The sequence below is a fragment of the Carassius gibelio genome, chromosome B6, assembly GCF_023724105.1.
Source record: "Carassius gibelio isolate Cgi1373 ecotype wild population from Czech Republic chromosome B6, carGib1.2-hapl.c, whole genome shotgun sequence".
Taxonomy (NCBI): Eukaryota; Metazoa; Chordata; class Actinopteri; order Cypriniformes; family Cyprinidae; genus Carassius; species Carassius gibelio.
In genome coordinates, this window is record NC_068401.1 from 13,122,883 (window position 1) to 13,145,264 (window position 22,382).

At 35.9% G+C, this 22,382-nt stretch overlaps 1 protein-coding gene across 3 annotated transcripts in view; it reads left to right on the forward strand.

Moving 5' to 3' along the window:
- The window catches only part of pde4ba (phosphodiesterase 4B, cAMP-specific a), a 138,241-nt gene that overhangs the window by 61,903 nt on the left and 53,956 nt on the right, over positions 1–22,382 (forward strand). Inside the window, exon 1 of one of the 3 annotated variants that reach the window (XM_052558283.1) lies at positions 20,203–20,550. The exons of the other annotated variants lie outside the window; for them this stretch is intronic. Within the exon in view, the coding sequence (XP_052414243.1) occupies positions 20,459–20,550 (92 nt within the window). The 5' untranslated portion in view covers positions 20,203–20,458. Of the gene's footprint in view, positions 1–20,202; positions 20,551–22,382 lie in introns of those variants that run through there. 3 annotated transcript variants of the gene reach the window in all.

Consider the following 22,382-nt stretch of genomic DNA (forward strand, 5'->3'; position numbering starts at 1 on the left):
ACTTTTTATCACACCGCGTCACGTCTGATTGGGACATACAATGTTAGAGTTCGATCCCCCTCAAAAAATGTAAGTATAAAAATATTAATGCTGACAGATCTAATAATTGAATCTGCAATTAGGGAAAGTGGAGAGAAGAGATCCAGTCTGGAGATGAGCAGGAACATTTGATTTGCATGACAGACAAGGAGATCCAGATTTTTTGTTTGTTGTTTGTTTTTAATATTCAACAGACAAAGTTCTTCTGTATCTAAATGTTAAAATGTTCACTACTGGGGAAAACAATCTGAATATTTATCTTTTGACCATCTTTTGATTATTTTAACAAAAGCAACAATAATATAATAATTGTAATATACATATATGTAACTAACCATGAAAAATGTTTCTTAAGCATTTATTAATCTTAGTTAAAGCTGATTTAAACATTTATAAATACATTATTTAAATAAAATTGTATCTATCAATTTTAATGGACCTGAGCTAACGTGGACTTAACAGTTGTATTTTTATTAACTAATGTTAACAAAGAATAATAAATACTGTAAAAAATACATTGCTATTTGTTAATGTATTAAATAAAGTTAAAAAACGGAACCTTACTGTAACATGTTACCATCATTTTTTATTCTATTACAGTACTTATTACTTACTATTTTATTATTAATGTTAGATTATTACAATTTAAAATAACATTTCTATTTGAATCTCTAATTAGATTACACAGTGGACTTTTCATGTTGAATATATGCCATAAATCAGAATAAACAAACACATATTTTAGAGTATGAGTCATAGAGTTGAGAAAGAGAAGCACATTTCAGGAATGTGTTTACATGCTTCCTCAAGCAGCTGATTGGCTGTGTAGAGCATTGGATTTAATGAGCGTATATGAGAATCCCTCAAAGAGGTTAATGTGAGAACAAGAGCAGCGTGAAACTCTCTCATTCTCTCTCTGATACACATTTATTACAGCTCTACTATAAGATTTGCTCCACAGTGAGAGAGAGATAATAGTATGGTTATTTGAACTATATTATATGTTGATATAGGATTAAATGTTATGTCTCAGTGTGTCTGGTGCAACATTGAGTTGTGTGACATAGCATTAGTGTTGTCCAATGTAAATGTAAAACGAATGCCTTTTGTTTAGGGTTTATTCATTTTTAACCTGAATGAAGTGTTTGTTTAATATTTCTTAATAAACCTGAATGTACCAATGAAAATAATTTGTATACATATTCTCCATGCAAGTCTCAACTGAAAATCCCATTTTTAGCCCATGCAATGGCAGGTGAATTGAGATCATTTAATTTCCCTTAAAGGTCATGAAACTATATTACTTACACCTAACATCTCAGATGAACTTCATTTATGAAATTTTACTGAAAGAGCTCTGGTAGATGGAGCGCAATAGATCAGGAGTGCAATAATTCTGACAAAAATATACATTTTGGATCCAAAAGTGGAAGCACTTAAAATGTCTTTCCCCATTTACAACAGTTTCATAAACTACAGTATGAAGAGTGTTGCAGCTAGTTGCAGCAGTATTGACAGTTTTTTTCTATTTAAAGCCAGAGCAATAGGTTGCTCATTAAATCGCTGTTTAAAAAAATAAAAAAATAATTAAATGATTTTATTGAGACAAAAAAAAAAAAAACCCTGGCCTGTTCTTTCCAGGGCTGTCCAAAACACACAAATAAATATAGACCCTCAGTGTGGTGTTGGACAGGTCATCATGACAGTGGAGGAGGTTGATTGCTTGATGCACCACACATTGAAAAGCCAGCCATCCTGCTACAGTTTGTAGATTCACAGTACATACTTGTCTCATTATGCTGTATGCGTGTAGGTTGATCAACAGGATAAATGAGGTACTTCACTTACTTTTCGACAACAGTATGCAGTTACAGGTGTTCAGCTGAAACACACACACACTAATTTTGAGATGTGTGAGCGCGCGTGTCGCTGTGTTAGCAAGGGAGGCTGCTTTTAGCCGGATGATTTATCGGGCCTGTTAAATTTCAAATGAATGTAATTGAGAGTCAATCGATAGCAGCGGCTGCTGTGTCATGCAGCTCATTTTAACCTAAGCGTTCAGCTTAAATATTATTCAGCTCCTCTGGGAGTGCAGAAAGTGAGACAAATGAGGAGAGAATCGCAGATACTGAAGACTAGAGGGAGAAAGAAATCGCCAGATAAAATAAATGAAATGGCCCTTGTTGTTTCCTGTTCATTACATCACATGGAATACAATAAACGCAAAGGAACCAATAGCAACAGATTTGCTTTGTCCTCTTTTCTGTCTCCCACAACACTGGCTAAATCAAACATTCGGTTTGAGCACAGCTGGATGCATGTTTTGTTGATGAGAAGCTTTTGCTCGTGACTGCTGTTTATTCCGGTTGCCAGCTGGATTAAATCACATTATTAGGATCATTATTAATTTGGGTGCCAGGGTTGAAGATTTAGTAAAAAAAAAAAAAAGCATAAATCATGGACTCTATGTGTGTACATATCTAAATTCACTGGCTTTAAGTAATAAAAAAAGGCTTACTATTAATGATCAGTTTGAATAAATGGGTCAGGGTCAGAAGTTAGAAATAGGTTGTCAAAGAGATTTTTACACACACAAAAAATATTAACATCTGTAATCATATACTCATGATTATGTTGAAATCTTTGAGGAAAATCAGTGAGGTTCATAGTTTGTTCCAGAACCTACTGAGTTTGATTATATGAACAAAAACTTTATTCAAAATATATGTATATATTTTTTAAAATGACACGAGGTTAATTATATGATGACAGAATTTTTCTTTTTGGATTAACTATTCTTTTAAGGTAACATTCTTTATTTTTAATACAGTTTTCAACAGATTACATAGAGTTCAATATATTAAGAGCAGGTGTAATATGTAGTCTAATAAAAATATTTATACAAGATTTAATCCATTTACTCCCCTGCCAAAGAGTTTCATGATGAAGTCACAAAAAGGCCTGTTTATATGGCTGTTTAATGTAAGACGTTAATTAACATGATCTTTTATAAAGGGGAAAACAAACTTGCTACGTAGGATATTTATTAGAGGAACTGAACACTCATGGATGGAAAATGGTGAAAGAATGTCTGGTTTTACTTTAGAAGAAGCTGCTGGATAGTGAGGTCTTTCGGTTGGATAGTCTGTCATATTGTCAGAATTCAGACTTGGTGACATTTCAGCAAGAAAAGTTTTTCGCCCACAAGAACTTTTTCCAACTCCTATTTGACGAGAAAGAAAACAATACTGAAACAGGAACTTTTGATTACAGGAGATATTGATGTATTTAACAAACCATAATTAAGCACAAAATTATTCCCAAACTTATTAAGACTTTCATTGGTTTTACTATATTTAGGAAACCGTTAAATTAACTGACAATGAACTGCAGTTTTCCTTCATGCGTTTTTTCCTTTTGAAACAGAAGTCAGGATTATTTTCATTTTTGGTCCTTTTTCCCAGAAGAGCATAAATCTGCTTAAATTGCATAAATCTGCTCAAGGTTTTTAAGGAGTAAATTAGCATATAGATGGTCTAAAAATGAGCAGATATAGACCAAACGCTAAAGCAGAACTCACTTCACTCGACCTTCAAATGACCTTCAGAGATTTTATCATTCTTCCTGGTTAAACAATAACAGTTTCACCATGAAGCATCCAAATCTTGCAAAATACTGCACCTGAACTGAAATTCCCCTGTATTATATTAATACAACCTTTGGTTAATGAAGAAATAAGCAAATACTTAAAAAATCCCTTCACTAGCTACTCTGTCCATGTTTGAGACCCAGGAAACACATAAAGCATATCACGTCAAACATTCATTTTGAAAGACAAATCTCTTTAAGATGAGCCTGTGTTTACACTCACTCACTCACTCACACACACACACACACACACACACATTTATTCCCCTCACATACACAGCATGTTGCTATGGGGACAGGCCCACCAGCTTGCCAAGGGTAGAATTATAGCAGGTTGTGTATCTGGCTGACCGCTGGCATCCCTCCTCTTTACCTTCATTTCTCCTCTCAGCACATTAACTGCACCCCATGAACCTGTTGTCATCGCAGCCCATCTTGAACAAAGGTTTTCCTGACTCAGGAGTGTGAGCCAATCGGTCGATCTCTCATTAGTGTGGGTCATTCAGACTGAGCCCTTTTTGTCATCGATTTTCTTGCTGAAGCTTTTGCACATCCTATAACAAGTGCTCTTCTGTTGGTTAGGAAAGCCGGCCTAATCCAAGCCTGATTTAAGATGCTTAAACAGAAAAAATGTATGCGTGTGCATGTCTGGGGTCTGGGATTGGCAAGTCCCTTATTCTGACTAGAGCTGCATTTATATGGTTAAAAATACAAAACATTTTTTGCATCCTTTACTCCAGTCTTCAGTGTCACATGATCCTTTAGAAATCATTCTAATTTGCTGTTCTAGTGATCAAAAAACATTTATCACTATCATTGATGAAAACAGTTGTGCTGCTTATTTGAGCCAGTAATTTGAACAATTATTATTATATAAACGGCCATTGGTTTTTATACAAATGAATGTTATCAGAGCATATCTGAGCCATTGCCCACAGGGGGATCAATTAGTATGAGCCAAACTGTATTTTTAAATTGGCATGCAAGCTGAAATTTTGCTGATCGCAGCATCAGTTTCTCAAGACAATAGCATTTTAGTCGTGAGTCGTGACTGACTGTGTCCATAAATAATTCAATATACATGTCACACTGTGTTTTGACTCAGGCAAAGAGGAGCAAAGTCTAGGCCCCAGAGAAACCGGTGGAACAGGTTGAACCACAATGTATTTATGCCTCTATTAATATCTGGGGCAGGCCATTCCATGCCCCTCGCGTCCCTAATGTTCATTGCTGCCGGGTAAAGTTGCTGAACCCTGTTCACAGACGGCACCAGCTCGGCCAACTGCTGCCATCTGTGCCACCACATTTGCAGTGTTCCAGAACAGAGAGGGAGAGAGAGGCAGGCGGGAACGGGGGCGTTTGGCAGCGAGAAGAACAGTCGCATAACAGACCCATTGACGGCACATGTGGTGATGGATGTAGTGATGAAAATGACTGCAGGGTATCATTTGGATGATGATGATGATGATGATAGTATACTTTTAAGATTTTGCATTGACAGTTACAGATACTATTGCGTTATCCTACTGGGATCAGTCTAATTAGCTTTTATTTTTATTTTTTTTAAATTTTTTTCAATGTAAGTTTGTTATTTTATGTGCTTTTGCCATTTGTATTATTTTTTAAGAAATATTTATTTTTCGCGTATAGCAAAAGTTAAGTTTTTTTGTTAATTATTATTAAAAATTATATATATTTTTATCTTTATTCCACTTAATAAAAACATAAGAAAATGTAATTCATATTTGTTTAATTTGCTTTTATTTGTATATTTTATTCATGCATACTATATTATTTATTTTTAAATAAATATTTTTTATTTTAGCTTTATTCTTATTTTATCTGTCTATCTATCTATCTATCTGTCTGTCTGTCTATGCCATATATGTGAAAGTAATTTAATATTATTTTATCTTTATAGATCCATCTGTTAAGGTCATGTAAATGTAATGGTTCAATTTTCTGTTTTCATTGAATTAACACATGAATGTTTTGTTTCTTATTTCATCTTCATGCTTGTGAATGGGGTTTAGGTAAATGCCCACATCTTCTAACTCTCTAAAACTTGCTGTCTTGTTCTCCGTGTCTTTCTCTCTTTCCCCATATCTCTCTGAGCTATTAGTGAGTGAGATCCAGCTCTTACATAAGAGGAGGTGAAGTTAATGAGACAGGAGTTATACACTCTTACCTCCGGTATCGTATATCACTCTGCAGGAACACTACTGAGGTATTGGCGGTGGTGTGGCTGCCATTACTTATCCAGAATCTATTTCCCTGCTATCCTCAAAGTGAGGCAATGAGCTTTTTAATTACAGGCCGCTTATACCACCTCATAGAAATGACCATCTCCTTTTGTTGCATAAGCAGCTTCTTGGGGCCACTTAGCTTTGTTTCTCTTGTCCCTGTTCAGTAACATAACATTTATGTGTTGTAATGTTTCTCATTAAAAAAAAAAAACAACCTCTAGGAGTACTGCTGTTGGAGTTTTAAGGTCTTATGGCTGTATAGAAGAAGATTATTATCACAATTCCATCAATGGCTGCTACTCTGCATCATGATCCACAGAGCCAATCTCCTGTTCACTTTTTTCCATTGCATATAAATGTCTCGGTGAAGTGTTATTTTTAGCTATAGGGTTTTGTTGAGTTCCATTTAATTGCATTCTTCTCCGTGTGTTCCAATTCCGTGGCCTTTATTTAATGTCTTCCATTTCATTTGCCACAACTGATCAAATTGAACAACTCTGTTTTCCACTAACAGTGTCGGGGACTTTTGTAGTGAAATAGCCATTGGGGAGGAGAGAGAGGAGACATTGTGGCTGCAGAGGTGCAAACAAATCAAATCACACTTTGTAGGTTCAAGATCACTAAGACCGTTTCTAGCTGCTGATCAATATTGTATGGCGGGTGTAGGTAGCGGAAAGTGGTACTAGGGACGGCCGTAAGGGTTACCCTGGAAACAAGCTCTGTGGCATTTGCGTCCCTGAACCAGCCAGATTGTTCACCCGGAGGTTAATTGTCTCATGTCGATACTGGAAATGGCAATAGGGGTAGTGTTTGATTTCACTGGCATTTACAATATGTAAAAACTCTTATGTTTAATTAGAGTCTACGTACATTCTGTCATGAAAATGAATGTTAACATGTCTAATGTATTGAAAACTGATACTATACAGTTTAGTGATTCAGGAGTTCATTCAGAGAAGTCATCCTCTTGAGCCAACCAGTGAAGACAATGCAATTTTAGCATTATTTTGAGGTTTACTTGTATTTATTATTATTATCATTTTTTTTATATCACCACATCACATTCATTTTAGAATTAAAATTTATAACTTGGCTTAAATATCAACTGTATTAACTGCGTGTTTTAAATTTTACAAACTGTCTCTATAGTTGACTTTTCATAACTGATTCTGTCAAAAAAAAAAAAAAAGATTTTCCTGTTTATGTGAAGCTGCTTTCATACAATCTGTATTGTATAAAACTCTTTAGAAATAAAGATGACAACCTTTTTTGAGAGAGAAAAAAAAGAATAACCTTTATTCAGCAAGGAAATATTAAATTGATCAAAAAGTGACAGTAGAGACAAGTTTACAAATAAATGCTGTTCTTTTGAACTTTCTATAAGGCATAAGTGAACTATTCAGCTGCTTAGGGCCCCCGTGGCCCCCAGGGGCCCCCCAAGAGTATATGAAAATAAAGCAACATTAATATTTAAATAATTTTTACATTTTATATTTTCATTTCAATTGCAACGCATCATGTATGCACAATAGGGCTGTATGCAGGGCTTGACATTAACACCCGCCAACCCGCCAAATGCAGGTGGATTTTGCTTGTGGTGGGTAACACAGTAACTCCAACCAGCCACTTTGGCGTGTTGAATAATTCTAGTGTTTTTAAAAGGCATCTGAAATAAGCCATATTGCAGTGTGACACTACGACACTACAACTCCCATGAGTATCACATGCACTAGTGATGCACGGGTTGGGTTTTTTCCGCAGGTTATGAGGCGGCCTATTATAATTCAGCTATCAAACTGCCCAGTTATTTCACTTCAGCACTGCATTTCACACACGTGCAAATGAGGATTAGCGCATAGCCGGTGAATTCTCCATCCACAAACAGTTGCACATTGTCTGCAGATATAAGAAATTTCATTGCACTTTAACAAGTAATCTGAACGGCCTATATATGTGCAATATTTTAAACGAGCCCTCACTAACTGAGTTTAATGCCACAGTTATGTTAGAATGCATCTCATTCTTGTTTCTGTGGCAGTGCGTCGTGCTCTTCATGAGGCGCAGGGTCCGGAGCGCTGTATGACTGATGCATCAGTTCAATTCAACTTTACTCCAAATATATTAACTTTCATGTTCTGAATAGCCTACTTTATATTTAACGTGTTTGTTTATGTCCAATTTTAGTGTTAAACTGTTGGACTTGATGAAATCTAATATTGATTTTCACCGTTGACTGATTTTCAGAACATTTAGACTGATAACTTCTGCGTGCAGTTGTGGCAAATTTGTCACAGGATGTGCGATATGACAGTTGCGTCCGACTATATATGAACTAGCTGTTTTTAATTACAGTATTTTAATATTTAACGTTAGTTTATCAGTATGTTTGAAAGTATATATTTTTGATTATTGGTGATTCCATAGGCTCTCTCTCACGCACCTGCACAGTTTAAAACACCAAATAGTTGTTATGACATAGAGTCTCTCCCTTGCTCCACCCATGCACGATAATATCGTGTATCGTCGATCTGATCTGATTTGAAAAATGACCATATCGCCCAACACTACAACATATATGGATTTTTATTTTTTTTCTGACCCACCCTTCAAATAAAGTTACAATTTCTTTACCTGCACCAACCCGACCCGCGCATCACTAATGCACACTGTGTTGCCTTGCGCTTGTGCGCTAGTGACAAAAACGAAGAGACAGCCCTGCTGGAGTTACGTCATTGGACCCTGGTGGAGCTATGTGGTGACATATAAAAGGTGTAACAAAACCCGGTGAGCAGACAACACACAAGAGAAAACCTGACAATGAAACCAAAAAGGAAGAAGAGACAAAGAAACACAAAAGACTTTTCAACGAAAAGTGGAAGTTAGGTCGACAATGGCTGGTATATGATTTGAGAGTATATTCACAACAACAAAAATGTGGCTAGTAAAAGTGCTGTGTGGCTAGTAACTTTGGAAAACCACTAGCCACATTGGCTAGTGACCAAAAAAGTTAATGTCAAGCCCTGGCTGTATGAAAGATGTATGATTTTATTTAATATTTCCTTTTTATCAAAATATCCACAAGCATGTTAACTAGCTTACATCATGAACTATGTGATACAACCTGTTCTTATTGTCAAATATGTTCATTAATTTGTGTTCTCTGATCTTTTTAGCCCTATCATCTTCAAAAATATAATTCAGATTTTTCCTACATTACAGAAGGAACCATGAGAAATAGCAGCACATTGTCATGTGTTTCAGGTACTGGAATATGCTGCCATATACTAGGTGTGATTGACAGCCGCATGCTTGGATTGTTTTCCCTTCCCTCTGTTCTTCACCTTTGATCCAGTCTGTCTCCATTTGGCAGGCATGTCCTGAGATTTATGAGCTGACTTACTCCACTCGGTCATCTTTCAAGATTTAATACGTGTTCTTTTAAGAAAATTGCTCCTGAAATGAATCTTATAAATCCCTTCAAGGCAGTACTTATCAAAGGCTACCATTTATAGTCAGGTTTACACTCCCTACACACAAACTTTAAATGTTCTTTCATTTCTATTTGCACAAACAGGTACATGTGGCACGGTAGCTTACCTTTTAATAAGAACCTTCCCTTAGCATTATTTTACTTTCTTCAAGTTTCCCTCTCAAAAGTGCGGTGATGGCTTTCATTTTTTTTATGCATAGTTTATCTAAAAATGAAAGTTCTGTCATTGTAAGGAAAAAAGAGCAGCATCAACATTCTTCAACATTTTTTTTTCTTTGGAAAAAGGAAGTAATACAAGTACATAAACGAAAAAAAGAATTTTCAATTTTGTAAGCACTTTTCCTTTAAAAAGTGAATGATGTGCAAGCTTTTAGAAAACAGTCTCTTTTGAATCTTTAAACATTTGGCCATTCTTACATTTTCGTAATTTGATGAAATACTCAATGCCTTTAGAAGCGCAATGATTCTTTGAAATCGAAGAAAAGCCTTAAGTTTGTTAAAGCTTTTTCACTTCTCTACTCATTCAAAGGTCTGCAGGTTTTTCAGGTGCGGTATTAATCATTGGTTCTTGCGTATGACAGATCAGTGAAGTTGGCTTTACTTTGGCATTGTGTAATAGTTTATAGTTTCTATGGGGCTGTGATTTGATCCATGGGTTTAAATTTCAAGCCAGACTCTAGGAGGTGGGTGTAACACAGGTCCACCTGACCTGGGGGTATCAGACGGTGCCGTGTGACAATGACATGTGGAAAAGGAGCCATTAGGATGGGATATTTTGTCACAGCACTTCCAGCCAACATACTTTATAGTTAACTGGTACTTTACCATTTCTGCTAACAATGGCTTTCTATTCCTGAAAGTATTTTAAGATGGAATCACATGCATGCTTGCTGGGAGTGCATCATTTATTTTGTTAACACTTTATTTTAAGGTTTCCTTGTTACACGTTACATGTACTTACTATTATATTAACAATAAATTATGCATAATAACATGCAAGTAACCCTATGCCAAACTCTAATTATAATCCTAACCATATAGTATGTACATGTATTTAATTAATATACCTCGATACTGAATTGTATAATTACACTGTAATAAGGACACCTTAAAATAAAGTGTAACCTAATATTTAGAATAATAATGTTTCTTGAGCACCAAATCACCATATTACAGTTGATGACAAGAATCATGTGACACTGAAGACTGTAGAAATGCTGCTGAAAATTCAGCTTTGCACCACAGGAATAAATGACATTTTGAAAATATATTCAAATATTCAAAAGTAATTTTAAATTGCAATAATATTTTTGATCAATGAGCATAATATACTTCTTTTAAAAACACTTTCAATAAAATATTGCTCTGCAAAATTTTAATAATGCCTTTTGGGAAATAAAATATTTTTCCACCTTGTAAATGAAATATACAAATTAAAAAAGTAAGCGTCTGTCAGTATCCTGTTTATTTACAGAAAATTCAAGAATCAAATGTAAATTTAAAAGGCATTTTTAATTCAATTCTCAATGATCACCAGCCCTGCTTTAAAAACCATCACAGGTCTTGCTTTATAACCATAGAATTTACTGAACCCGACAGAAGGTTATTATTAACCATCATAATCATCTTTATAATATGTCCTTTAGAGACCTCTAAAGGGAATTAGTTTGCACTTATCGTAATATTTGTAGTGGTTTAATTCTGACATGAGAAGCGTTTGGAGCAGAGGCAGTTCTGGTGTGCTCTGAAGTGATTGTTCCTCTGAAGATACATCACGCTGAGATGAGTGTTCCTGAGTGCACGCTTCGCTCTTCTTGGAACGACCCACATTTTCCGCTTATACTCACAGCACTCCGTGAGCACTCATAAGAGCATATGAAAATGAACCTTCTGCGTTTCTAATGCCTTGTGAAATATTTCGTATTGATTAGGAGAATGTCAAGAGTGATTTTCCATAGCAGAGGATGTAAAGTGGGGAGGATTGCTTAACGCTTTTGCAAATGCATCACGAAGTGGGATTCCCATCCTTTTGATGCTGGTCATGTGATCTGTCTTTCCCAGAAGCCTTTTTTACCCTAGTTTATAGTTTCTGCTGAATGCCACTAAATGGAGTAGAATCTTAACTATGTAATTGCATTTAATGATGAAGTTTTATTGGCCATTTAATTTAATTAATTAGGAATTTAATTTAATTAGGGTTTTGGATGAATCTATTAAATGCTGTCCTTATGAATATGATTGTGACACAGTTTTTTCAAGTGTAATAGGAAGTAGTTTTGGAGGGGCTTCTGTCCAGATGAGAGCCAGAAAGGAGAAAGAGCAAAATATCAGTCATCTTATTGCAGTTTAGAGTCATGGCAGCGGAAAGAGCTTTTGTTTAGCTTGCGTCATGCCCAGTGCCTCGCAATGGGCCCAATTCAGCACAGACTTGCAAATTAGCAAGCACATATGCACGTCTGTTTCTGTTTGCTGGGCTTGAAGTTAAATCTACTGTCTTTTATCCGTAAACTGGTCAAATCCCCTTTTGTTGAACACATTTTATACACATAGAAAGCCTACAAGGCGCACATCAAACATCTAATGCAGATCGTCCATTTATAAGAATCATCTCAAATTGCCCCTGTAGGATAGTCAAAGTAGATTGTTGAGTGACTGTGATCACTTCTACTCCACATGTCCTCTTATTTTTAGTGTGGGGCAACATGAATTTGTTTGTAAGTGTTAGTCATATGCTTATTAAATAGGTACTCCACAGTACTCTATAAAATAAAACGCAGATTTGATTTTTATTTTTTATTTATTTATTTTTTTTTCAAATGAAGCAAACTGCATTTGTCTTCATGAAAATTATTTCACTTTTTTTTTTTTGATAGATTTAAATAGGTAAGGGTTTAAAATATTTGATCTACTAAGGTTCCACTAATGCTCACCAAGCATTTATTTGATCATAAATACAGTAAAACAGTATTGTTATAAAATATTATTACAATATAAAATAATTGTTTTCTATAAAAATAGATTTTTGCGACTTTTAATAAATAAAATGCATAACAATATCAAAATTAATTTAAATCATGTCCTTACTACCTTTCTGGGTTTTGAACATGTCAGTTGCGTTGCTGTCTATGGAGAGTCAGAAAACTCTCAGATTTAATTTTAAATATCATACTTTATTTTAGTAGATTAAGCTTGCACGAGTTGTTATTCACGCAGATCCTTAGTAAATCAGGTCCTTAGTCATGTAGCCGAATGTGTTATATATTTCATGATGATGAGCTAATGTCCCAGTCATCTTCTGGGAAAAACATTGCCTCTATTTGGTTGTTTCACTATTTACAACTAGTTGGTCCAGAGGTTATTTCTGAATCACCATCAAATGTTTCCCGTGGGTTTGACACAGCCTTTGTGTGGGAGTGTGCACATGCACCTGTTTTATATAGGCTAGTTTATTGAACGGCTGTGCTATCTTGGCCTTGTTTCACAGTAATTTGTTAACCCAGCCAATTAGTCTGGCAACAGCACACCATCCACATTTGTCTCTGTCAAGCTGGCGACTGCATCACACAGACACACACACACACACACACACACACACACACACACACACAAAGACCCTATACCTGTGTCAGATTCTTGCAACATTGCCAGTAACTTTACCAGTGAAAAGCAGGATCCGGTTATCACCTCTAACCACAAAGGAGTACATTCTAAATACACAATAATACAATACACAACAAACTATTTCATAATCACAGATATGTATTAATAGGGGGACAAATACATTGCTCTAATGGCCTGTATGGCGATTTGACCTTCGTTGTAAATGTGTGTAATTCATATGTTACTGATATTAGCAGCCACCCCACACATGCAAGACACACTAGGTGTAGATTTGCTTTGGGTGAGGCAAAAGTCATAAACCTGGTTACCATGGAAACAAAGACAGGACGTTAATGTGATGAAACGACAAGGTTGTCTTGAGGACTTGTGAGTGCGAGCGGTAGCACAAGCTTGAATATCACGTCATTGAAGTGTGGTGACGTTGTTTGTGCATCATCATGAATGCTGTAGATCAGCTGCATCCAGAGGAGCCAAGTTTTGCTAGTGATTTGTAGTGCAGCATGTGTAAATCATCTGTTATTTGCTGAACAAAGCCGCAGATGACGCTTGAAATGACAGGATGTTGACTGGCAGGCTGGATGGTTATGTGTGTGTGTGTGTGTGCGTGTGCGCGAGTTTGACAGAAATGTGAACTTCAGCCTTTGATAGTGTTTTATTTTAAGGTTTTTAGCTTCGGCATTAATATGGTTACTTTAACTTTGAGTAAAACATTGTTAGTTTAATGTTAATTCAGATCTAATGCATTAACCAATGTGAATTATTTAATTATTTTTACTGTTTGTGACAAATTCTTTTTTTTATAGTATGTTTACCTTTTCCTTTCATTCCAATTGCTACAGTAATAGTCTATTAACTCTTTGATTAATGTGATGAATTCCTCCTGACATGCAGCTTTGAGCCTTGGATGGAGAGTGATCTTGACATGAGAGAAAACTCAAACGCTCCAACAAAGATCTCTTCTCGTTCCAGCCATAATCATGCAGCTTCGCTCCCCTCTCCAATTTCACTGCACACTGCTCACACACAGTACTGTAGATGTACGGACACACAGTAGAAAAGCTCAAAATGAGCTTCTCTGCCAAAATGGGGTGACTGGACATTTTGTTGATTCAGGAGCAGCATCATTTTGTAAGGCCATTGTTCAATTCCTCCTCCAAAATTGGTTCTCTGACCTAATCAAATGTCATTACCTTGGAAGCAGCACATCACTCTCAAACAGATTGCTTGTCTGATGGGCAAATTTCTATGGTAGTATGGTTTTAGTTTTTTCATAAATTGTCTAATGGTGCTTTGGAGACAATTTCATATGGAAGAAGCACAATCACCTTGACAACTTATGCACCTTGACAAGCACAGTTAGACGAGTCTGATTGGAGACTGAGAGACCATTGTGTCTTATGTTCAAATGCTTTTGTCCTTGCATTAAAGCCTAGCTGAAAAAACTAGGGACTAGTCCAAATCAGCATATGGCAAAGACGTTGCCAACAGGATAGGCCTTTGGCAAGTTTGAGTGCACTCAGCTTCCATCCCTAGAGTACATATGTGCAACAGCTGTGTTTCATGTTCCAGCCCTTTAAGAGCCAAGTCCATCTCTAAGATGAATTTTCAGCATGGGTTTCTGTGCCCGAAACTGGTATCATCTCAGGCGGTTTCTCTCGCCGTAGTAAAAAGCATCTGCAGAAGCCTGACCCAGCAAATTCGCCTCCTAAGGATACACTTGCACAGGTTGATGTCCTTTGCTCAAAGAACAAGCAATTAATAAAACGATGTCCAATTTTTATCTAGAATCTGCATTGTGCTGTTAAAATTTGGGGGAGACAAAAACATAAACTACTCCCTGTTTAAATTCAACAAAACATGGGAAAGTAAATAGATTTGTATATGCTTTTGCCAGGGTATAGACAAATATTTTCAATACTTCAGTCATTCTGCAGAAAAAATAAAAAATTATTCATTCAGTATTTGTACAATTAATAATCAGGCACTCCAATATTAACCAGTTAAAATATATATATAAATAATGACTAATCAACATAGAAAACCTCTTAGCCTAGAGATCTTTGCACTACAGAATGCTAAATATGTTACTGTGTGTGAACTAGGCTGATTTGGACTACACACTTAAAGATAAAGTGCTTTAAAAGGTTCTTCAACTGATGCCATAGAAGAACCAATTTTGGTTCCACAAAGAACCATTCAGTCAAAGGTTCTTTACAGAACCATCTTTTCTTACCTTTTTATAATCTGAAGAACCTTGTTTCACCACAAAGTGGTTCTTCAGATGTTAAAGGTTCTTTATGGAACCATTTAGACAAAAAGGTTCTTCTATGGCATCGTGAAGCACATTTATTATTAAGAATGTTCATGAATATTGTGCGCAAATAAATTCACAATAATGATCTTATTGCAATGTCTACAGAAATGTTTAACTTTATATTAAGTGGCCTTAACTTCAATGTATATTTAAATTAATAATTTGGTATAATGCACTTATCATGTGCATAGAGAGTTTGTAACCATAACTTTACAAAAGCATACAAAGAAATAACTTACGGTTGATCTGCACTTCCTTCCTGCAGATTTCCTTCTCCTTTTTTTCTGTTTTGTTGCTGGTGGCCACCAGCATTAAGGTAGAATTATGTTTTAACATGATTTTCATTATTTATTAAATGTCACAGTGAGCTGTGTTCTGGACATTTTGAGTCTCAAACCTCCCAGTAACCGTTTATAAATAGCTGGCTAATGCTGCTGATGTTGTGTGCTTTAAATGATTCATGACATCTAACACTGTATAACTGTTCAGTCAGCCGTGTTTCATTTTGAGCTGAGTCAATTAGAGCTGGTAACCATGACATAGATTTAAATATGACTGACAGGTGCAGCTTTACTCCATTTTTTTCATTTACTGACCTCTGTTTCTTCAAAATAATAATTGACATATTATTCTTCTCTTAAGTTAAATTTTTGTCACAAACTGTAGATACTGATAATTCCTGACCAACAATTGTTCGCACATCCAGACATATATTGCTGTTGTTTCATATTCTTTTCTTATTTGACATATTTGTTTTATGTCTAATATCTTTGGAATGCAGTTTCATTTTCACAGCTGTAATTCAGACTGACATCTTGTGAAATAGTTGTAGTCATTTTAATAATTCACAGATCAGTTCACAGGCTAATTGCAAAGCAGTTATGTTTACAGTATCTTTGTAATGGACAAAATAGGACTAAATATTTGTGTAGGTATCATGTTTTGAATAAAAACAATTTATTTTTCATATTAGTGTTTTTGAACAAATCTTAAGTCAGTTAATTGATCTGATTCACTTCCATGTATTTCATTCGTAAACCTACGAACTAGGGCATCTCATTCATGAATGAACTGGGGCATCTCATTTGTGAATGATGATTTGTTGACGACTGTCATTCAATATGTTAGTCTTGTTCAAAATGTGTAGAAATTACTGATGCTGTGCACAAAATGATATAACAATCTTATTGAAACCTGGTATTGAAATTTGTTATGGCTATTATTCTTGTTTTTATACTTTGATAAAAGTAATGCTGAGCATTTTTAGCAGATTTGTAGACAGTGACATTTTAATAATGAATAATAAAACTTGTAAATATCTTGAGATTCACTCAGCACACATAAGGGCACTGACTGACACAAAACATCAGCACCTGGTGTTTATACAGTTTGCTACCGAGCGGCAACTTCCCGCTCTCTCTCGTGAAGCCTACACGGAAGTGACTAAAACGTGATGACGTTAGTTGTTTTCGCATCGTGCATGACGTGACATGTCATTAAAACGCATGCGCATACTTAACAGAATACTCTAATGAAATGTTAAAGTATTTAAGATTTCTGCAAGTGAAATATTTAAGCCAGTAAAGTAGTTTTAAGTTCAATTGACTACATACAGTATATTTTCAGTGTCTGTATCCCATTTTATGCATGGTGCCTCCAAAAAACCAAACTGATAATAGTGATCTTTTTTTATTTTATTTTTTATTTCAAAGAACGGAACAGAAAATATATTTGTATATACAAATATAGATTAAGACTATAGAGATGACACAAGAAAAAAAAATTTATCTACTCATTCTGAAATTCACCTCCATCACTGATAAAACAATCAACCGAGCAGTAGTCCTCAAATACTTTGAATGAATAAAAGCCATACAGGTCTCCCCTCCTGTCATTCCCCACATACGTACCCAGGTGGGCAGTCTTTAAATATCTCTCTGGACCGTAGGCACTGGGTCAGTGAACATGGCACCCGGAACTCCTGTTTGTATTGTGCAGAAAATGCACTCCAGTTCACAACACCTAATTTACATAAAAGAACAAACAATATTAAAGCAATATTAAATCAGTTTGAAGAAAGACAGAAGAGCCATACAAGTAAAATATTTCAGATGTATTTTTACATATATTATAGGATGGTGTTAGAAAAAGTGTTAGTTGCTTTGTTTGTAAAGTACAGTACCTAAGATATTTACTTTATAACCAGCATTAACATCAACTAAATTAATAAAGTTTGTCAAGTCAAAATTAAGGTTGGCTTGGCTTGAGAAAACATATCCTGAAAGTTTGAAGTTTTTTTCAATTTGAAAATTTTACAGTAGAGGGCAATAAACAAAAAAAAAACTGATAGTTGAGAGGAGATGGACAGAAAGATGAAAAGAGACAGACACTCATGCTTTTTACAGCAGTCACTACATGATAAGGAGTTAAAGAACCATCTAAACACATGAAGTGGGCCCTTCTCTGAATTTCTTCTCACTGACAATGTCCCTAAAAAGTCATATGAAGTCACATGCAGGTAAATTTAAGAGGTAACACTTTACAATAAGGTGTCAATGGTAAACACTAGTTAATGTATTAATTAATATGAACTAAAAATGAACAATACTTCTGAGTGAAGTGACATTCAGCCAAGTATGGTGACCCATATTCAGAATTCATGCTCTGCATTTAACCCATCCAAAGTGCAAACACACAGAGTGCAAACACACACACTGTGAACAGACACCCGGAGCAGTGGGCAGCCATTTATGCTGCAGCACCCAGGGAGCAGTTGGGGGTTCGATGCCTTGCTCAAGGGTAGTAGCTGCATTTGATAATTAGCTAGCTATAACTTAACGTTACCCATTTTATTATATCATAACTAACCTGCTCTGTCTAGTCTGTTGGTCTCTGTGTCCTCTTTGCTTCGTGGTTTTTCTGTGCGTGAAAAAATTGATGTGTGGCGTGAAAGCATGTGAAAAGAGTCAATTGCGTGTGTCTCACGGTGAATGCTTGAGAGTTGGCACATTATTTCCCAAGCAGAATGAAGGACAGGTTGATTATTGCTGTTTAGCATTTGTATTAATCTATGATGTGTCCCTGTTTGCGTACAGGGACATAAAAAATCAATTAAAAGTGATACGTGGACCAAGGTGTCTGAGATTGTTTATTGGATCATAATATTTCGTCCACAACAATATTTAATGAGGTTAACTTATAACTCCTTGTGGTTAGTCTGCACGAGATCAGCAAGCTTGTTTGCTTTGCGGCCGCTTTAAATACAAAATAAGCATGTTTACTCTGGGTCGGCTCCTTTTCTTATCGGATTTGATTTGTGATTCCGAGCGCGGTTGTTTCCCTGTAGCGGGTGGTGGTGGTAGGGGTCTCTTGCCAAGGGCTTGAGACATCATTTCTCTCTCTTCCCTGAACTGAAGTAGTAGTGGGCTGTACTTTCCACATGATTGACATCAGGTTCAAGTACACGCCCACAAGCCGTGCGAGTTATTCGTGTATTGCAGGTTGGCTGGTGGTTATGTTGCCCGCATACCGCCTCCCATGGCCGAAACTGGTATTACGACACCTGTCGGGCTGGGGCTAGTAATGCTAATACTAATTAAGGTTGATATCTCTGCAGCACTATAACTTGACATTTTTTTATAACATCATTGCCCTTATTTTGTCTCATTCTTTTGATGCGTGTAGGTCATGTTATGGATATTTTTACCTCAATTTTTGCATATGGCACCTTTAACAGAAATGTAACAACAAACAACATCAGTGCAAACATTGCAAACATCAGTAAACAATGAGGTGGCAGATAGCATGATTTATTCATACTGTGATGGTGCATGCTGGGGAAAATAGTGGTAAGAAATGGATGTGAGGTAACTGTAGTAATTGACAAAAACAATTAAAAACATTTTCCTCTGAAACCCTTCACCTTCCCCAGCTCCACCTGTATTCGCTTGTTAAGTCTGACATCACGTAGCACCACTTCCGTGTCCAAACGCTCTATTAGATACCACGAGAAAACAACAAAAGCACTGTGGGCACGTAGACTGTAGTGTATACCGTAAGTTTGAAAACGTTTATCTTAAATTATTATTATGAATAAACAGTGCTCATTATAAACTGCTGAGGTAGTATTCTCAAGTGAAGCAAGTCATCACTTAACAACCGAATAGATCTGTTACAGCTTATTATATATACTATTTGTGCAGTAGCATTATATCTTAAATACTCACAGCTCCGCATCGGATTTAGACAAAATCTACAACAACAACAATAACCTACAGCAGTAGCAGCAGTGTAGCAGATCTATTCCGCAAAGACCAAAGACTAATACTAATTATTTAGTATTATTATTATCATTATTTACATCTTACTGACCTCAAACTTTTACTATATATACTATACTATAATTTTTTATTAGTATGCACTCAAAAACTAGATTTTCAGAATCTAAATAAAGCTACAATAAAAACTTTTTTTTTTTCTAAATATAGAACTGGAATAGCCATCCAGGGCCAGAGAGATACCAAATAAAAGGGATCATCTGCTAATCTCTCTCCTTTAGTACAGAAAGATACAACTATAATGGATTTTGGATAAGCACAAATCCTCTGAGACTGTCATCACCACAGAGATCAGCGGGGCGTCTGGTTTCCATTTTCTTGACTGTTACCATATGTACAATCTACTTGTTGATAAAATCCATCAGAGTAACATTTAAACTGTGCAAGAAAAATAGGCACATGTCTTCTGTCTCTAAGTGCGACTGGAAACAGACTTACTGACTGTGTGATTTCCCCTGCACTCCGGATCTTCTTGTTTACTGCTGAGCAGAGGCCACCGTCTTCCTGTTTTTGAAAGTAAAGAGCTGTGGTACACTCAAGAGACACTGTTTCTGCCAGGTGCGAGCAATCCTATGATACTCGACCCCCTGAGGAGGTAGAAGCATGACCGACTGCCGATGCAACCAGAGACTCCTACTAGCAGATACAGTAACCCTGTCTTTGCTGCCCTGAGTCCCTCCAGCGTTTTTGATTGGTGGAAGGATGAGTTTAGAGTTCAAAGAGCTTCCACTGGACAACAGCTGAATCTATTGGGAATCTAAATATGACGGATTTTAACCTGTCGGACAACAAGAGCGTTCTAAAGTCGTGTCTGAGTCTGGGTGCCTATTCATACCGCCGACACTCTTGGGTCTGGTAAGCACAAATGTGGGAGTAAGGTTGCAACCGCTGCAGCCACCTGTTCGTTTGTTTGGATTAGCTAACTTAGCTTGCGTAACATGTAATGGCAAATCAAACTAATCTATGTTCTAGTTGCACAGTGTTCTGGGAGCAGAATGTAAAAAATTGGCTCTTAAACTTCATGCCCTCACAGTTTTAAAGTTATCCGTTCCTTGTATCAGAGGCTTTTAAGAATTTTTTATGGGTCCCCATAATACCAGCACACTGAGATCCAGGTGGATGAGGTTTAATTTTATTCATGCAGAGGAGACTTGGGGAGAGAAGCATGGCTGTGAAAGAACTTTTACCAAGTAATTTCGTAGAAAACAGAGTGTATTTCTTAAAAAAATAATTTAAAAAAATCAGCTGTTTTGCTCTTGAAAATGTGTGAACTTTTGCCACTCTGTCTCTCAGCTAGACATCTTTTCATCACTCTCTCTCAGTGATAACCAGGCTTAATGGAAGAGCCAAATTAGTTAATTTTGTGCTTGCTTTTTTACTTCTCAATATATTTAAGCTCTAGCTTGAAAGAGATGCTTAAAGATACACTCTTTTTTGTTTGTTTTGTTGGTTGTTGTGAGAGTTGCCTTGGATACTATAATGACACCTAGTGGCTGAATATTACACCTCGCAAAAACGAAAGTGTTCAATGTATTTCATTTCATTCTGTAACTTGTTTTGCAGATCTGTGTTCTAGTGTTAAATTTGACAACATTTGATCGCATTTCTGGCGAATAATATCATGATATTTTTTTTTGCATTTGCCATACCAAATGTGCTATACTGTATGCAATAACCTGTCTGTGGGCTCTTTTGATTACTTTCATGTTAAGTGCCAGCGATGCAGTGTTGCCAGATATTGATATAAAACAAAACAAAAACAACAACAGCAAAAAAATAAATAAAAATAAACTGAAATTATTTCAAATCGATTGCAAATAAGATAAAGATATTGCTTAACCCTAAACTCGAACTTCCCACTTTTTTAACTTTCTAAAGTGTCGAATTTAGTGGAAAAGACAACTGGGTTGTGTCCGTACATTCTCTAATGACTCTCTCAAGCCTCTTTCACTCCGACAGCGTCTCGGAGCGATCATTTTCATACGATGGGCAAACTGTCTAAACTTAATTATACATGCAGAAACTCATATCAGGAGTTTTAATTAGCAAACTAGTCATTCAGAAAACAAATTGTATTTTTGAACATGAAAAATGTACAGGTGTCCAGAAAAGGACTGATTAGTTGATATTAATTATTTTAATTCAGTTTTTACTATTTAGTTATAGATCAGTTGTCGTAAGATAGATTGTTGTTTTTTTATATGCTTGTATTGTGTTTGACTATGGAATTACATTTGGTTCAATAATAATGAACGAAACTTTATAAAACTGAACGTAACTTTTTCAGAAACTATCAAACATATGCCATTACAAAAGAAGAAAAACACAATGAAAATGAAAAAAAAAAAAAAAATTACTCAGAAACAAAAAATTTGCAGGCTTTTCAAATATGCTTCATTCTTTGTTAATGTTTTTCAAAGATTTGTTTTCGGATTCTGAACTAATTGCCACAGATTTCGATTACACTTCGCAGTTTTTAGTTTGGTGTTTTGACACAAACTTCTCATGGGGCGGGTTTAACAGGGATCTACTCTGATTGGATAGTGAGCTTTTGATGGACAGGTGCTCTCTGACCGGGGAGTACAGATGCCACTCAGTGGCTTGCCCCCATTAGAAGTTTGTATCAAACACAAAACAAAGGTTTTTTTTCATTTTCATTGTATTTTTCTTCTTTTCAATGGCATATT